The sequence below is a fragment of the Malus sylvestris genome, chromosome 12 (assembly GCF_916048215.2).
Source record: "Malus sylvestris chromosome 12, drMalSylv7.2, whole genome shotgun sequence".
NCBI classification, from domain to species: Eukaryota; Viridiplantae; Streptophyta; class Magnoliopsida; order Rosales; family Rosaceae; genus Malus; species Malus sylvestris.
In genome coordinates, this window is record NC_062271.1 from 217,880 (window position 1) to 220,765 (window position 2,886).

Consider the following 2,886-nt stretch of genomic DNA (forward strand, 5'->3'; position numbering starts at 1 on the left):
ATCTGGTTGATACTAACCCAATGAACCCATTGGCCTAATCTTTCTTTTCCGCATGCCGACAAATTCTCACAACCATAAAAGCCCTTCCTTTCGTGCTTTCCCAATAAATTTCAAATTCTTCTTCTCTTTGTTTAATTTTTAGCTTGTTTGTTCGGTCGCTCGTTCCTCCTTAATTTCTTGGTCAATATTTGGTTCAATTTAGGTAGCTAGGTATCTGTGGCTAGCAAGGAAATATTTGGTTGATTGAGGATGAAAAACCCAGAATCAAGCCTGCCACCAGGATTTAGGTTTCACCCTACAGATGAAGAGCTCATCCTTCACTACCTTGTAAAGAAGGTGGCCTGCACTCCCTTACCTGTTTCCGTCATCGCTGAAGTTGATATCTACAAGTTTGATCCATGGCAATTGCCAGGTAAGGTACCTACCTAATTTCCTTAATTATTAATTAATTGATTCAACTGTATGTTTTCAATACATATCACATATGCGTGCCTCTATGGTATATACATGCTAAGTGCTTCAGTTGATTAATTAATATATGGCTAATTCTGTGCTCTTTCATGCATACTGATATCGACAATTAATTAGCCAAAGCTGCGTTTGGTGAGAAAGAATGGTACTTCTTCAGTCCAAGAGATCGCAAGTACCCGAATGGTGCGAGGCCAAACAGGGCCGCCGCATCAGGGTATTGGAAGGCAACTGGAACCGATAAGACGATTGTGGCACCATCAGGACGGCGGCAGAACGTTGGTGTGAAGAAGGCTCTTGTGTTCTACAAGGGGAGACCCCCTAAGGGAATCAAGACAAACTGGATCATGCATGAGTATCGCCTTCCAGAAAACCCAAATAACCACACCACCACCAACAACCACCACAGAGCCATGAAGCTCAAAGATTTATCCATGAGGGTGAGCATTTATTTGATCTTATGAGCATTTGATTTACATAATCAATTGTCCAATTGATATCATCCACATATATACTTAGTCATTAACAATAACCTTATCTATATCTATATGAACTTTGTTTGTGGCTCCAGTTGGATGATTGGGTTCTTTGTCGAATCTACAAGAAGTCGAATGTTGTGACTTCAGCAGTGGCACTGCCAAGTGATCAAAACCAAGAAGTTCAAGAAGAAGAAGATTTCCTACACGATGTCCTTTCACCAAGCTTGAAATGTCCCTTTACCGGCCTTGATCACAACATGATGAGTACCAGTAATACTAGCAGTCTCAAGCCTCAGAAATCTTGTTCCTTCTCCAACTTACCAGACGCCATGGACTACTCATTACTCACCAGTATTCTGGCGGATGGCCAATACTCTATCCCAACTGGAATTGGATTTCAATCAACTACTCCTAATAAGTTTAGCTATAGCTGTACCGGGAGTACTAGTATCGGTTTAGACCCGCAACCGCTGTTCAATACCGATATTAGCAGCAACAGCAGCAGCAGTCATTTGCTTCAAACTCTACCTCAATACAACGGTTTGAACTTGCCATCATCAGCTCCAAGCACCGAAAACCGGCTCAAGCGCCAGCATTCCATCACAGATGATCGTGGCGTGTTATTTTGTCCATCGAAGAAATACGTAAACTCCAACTGCAGTTTCACTAACACCGCCAATTCATTCTTGAATCAGCAATTACTTCTGAGTTGTCCTAGTTTTCATTTTCAAGAATAAAACCATATAAAAGAAGGAAAGAAAGAAAGACGAGAATAATTACGGACGGTCGAACCTGCCAAGCCTTGGTCAAGCTGTTTCGTATGTATCAATAGTTCACAACAAAAGATGGCACATATTTAATTACTGAAAGGAGTTTGGTTTTTTGTATATGCAATCTGGCAATCTGGCATGGCATGCATGATGCATGGGAGATTGATCGTCGAAAACAATACAATACTAATTAATATGGGTTCAATTGGCAGATCAGATTTACTTCTTAGTATGAATTATGAACATGAGAATTGAGGACTTGAATTCTTTTTCACAAGCTAAGGACATCTTCCCAATTCATGTAATTACAATTCCCCATCTCAATCAATATCTTTATGTAGGGTTTAGGATGTTGATTTTTGTTCAATTGGCATATCAGATTTATTATTTGATATATTTATCTTGAAAAAGTAAGGGCTGATTTAGTATCCTTCTAAAAGTTTTTGTTGTTTTCAAAAATCATTTCTTAAAGACCATCTCTTAAAAATAATTTTTTTATAAAACTCAAAATTAGTTTTAAGTCTTAACAACTTAAAAAAAAGAAGAAAAAAAAAGCCTCTTTGTCAGCAACTCCTTGCTCAAGCCAAATGAGGGAGATGGAGAATAAAATCGAAAGAGAGAGAAGAAGAGAGGAGAAAGAGAGAAAGAGATGAGACATAAAAGAGAGTAGTGATTGACAGAAAGAGCGAGCGAATGCATAGAGAGGAGAGAGAAGGAGAAAAAAAATGGTAAGACAAAGAGCAGAAAGAACGAAGAAAAGAGGATTCCAAGAGAAATGGGATAAGAGTGTTAGTTTTCAAAATTCTAAAAATAGATTTTCTATGTAAGCTATATTTTCAAGTTGGTTTTCAATTCAGTTTTTTGAAATAGTATATCAAACAAGAATATTAGGCTTGAGATTCAAAAATTGTTTTTGAGTTAGAAAAATTGAATCCAAATTGAATACCAAACATGCTTAAAGGGTGCAAAAATAGTTTTTTTTGTTTGTTTTACAGATACAAAAAATGGCTGTAAAATGTGTTTGGTTTGTTGTTTTTCAAGAACAAATTTAGAAAATAAAAGGCAGCATGAAATATAATATTTAGCCTAAATTATTTTAAACATCATTTTGAATGTTCATTTGTTTTTCAAGAATGATTTAAAAAAAAAAAAGAGTTAAGAAAGCAGAA

At 36.9% G+C, this 2,886-nt stretch overlaps 1 protein-coding gene across 1 annotated transcript; it reads left to right on the forward strand.

Annotated features, from left to right (window-relative positions):
• Positions 1–2,067, forward strand: LOC126593670 (NAC domain-containing protein 2-like). The gene is made up of 3 exons (XM_050259771.1): positions 1–412; positions 589–908; positions 1,040–2,067. Exons 1-3 carry the CDS (start codon positions 250–252, stop codon positions 1,682–1,684), a joined length of 1,128 nt encoding a protein of 375 aa, XP_050115728.1. The 5' UTR covers positions 1–249; the 3' UTR covers positions 1,685–2,067.
• The last annotated feature ends 819 nt before the right edge of the window (positions 2,068–2,886 follow it).

What these genes read in the sequence shown, in the direction of transcription:
- LOC126593670 (XM_050259771.1), top strand. Translation starts at nt 250, where the DNA reads ATGAAAAACCCAGAATCAAGCCTGCCACCAGGATTTAGGTTTCACCCT. An exon ending in TGATCCATGGCAATTGCCAG is followed by an intron (nt 413 to 588) that starts GTAAGGTACCTA and finishes ACAATTAATTAG; the next exon opens with CCAAAGCTGCGTTTGGTGAG. An exon ending in TCAAAGATTTATCCATGAGG is followed by an intron (nt 909 to 1,039) that starts GTGAGCATTTAT and finishes TTGTGGCTCCAG; the next exon opens with TTGGATGATTGGGTTCTTTG.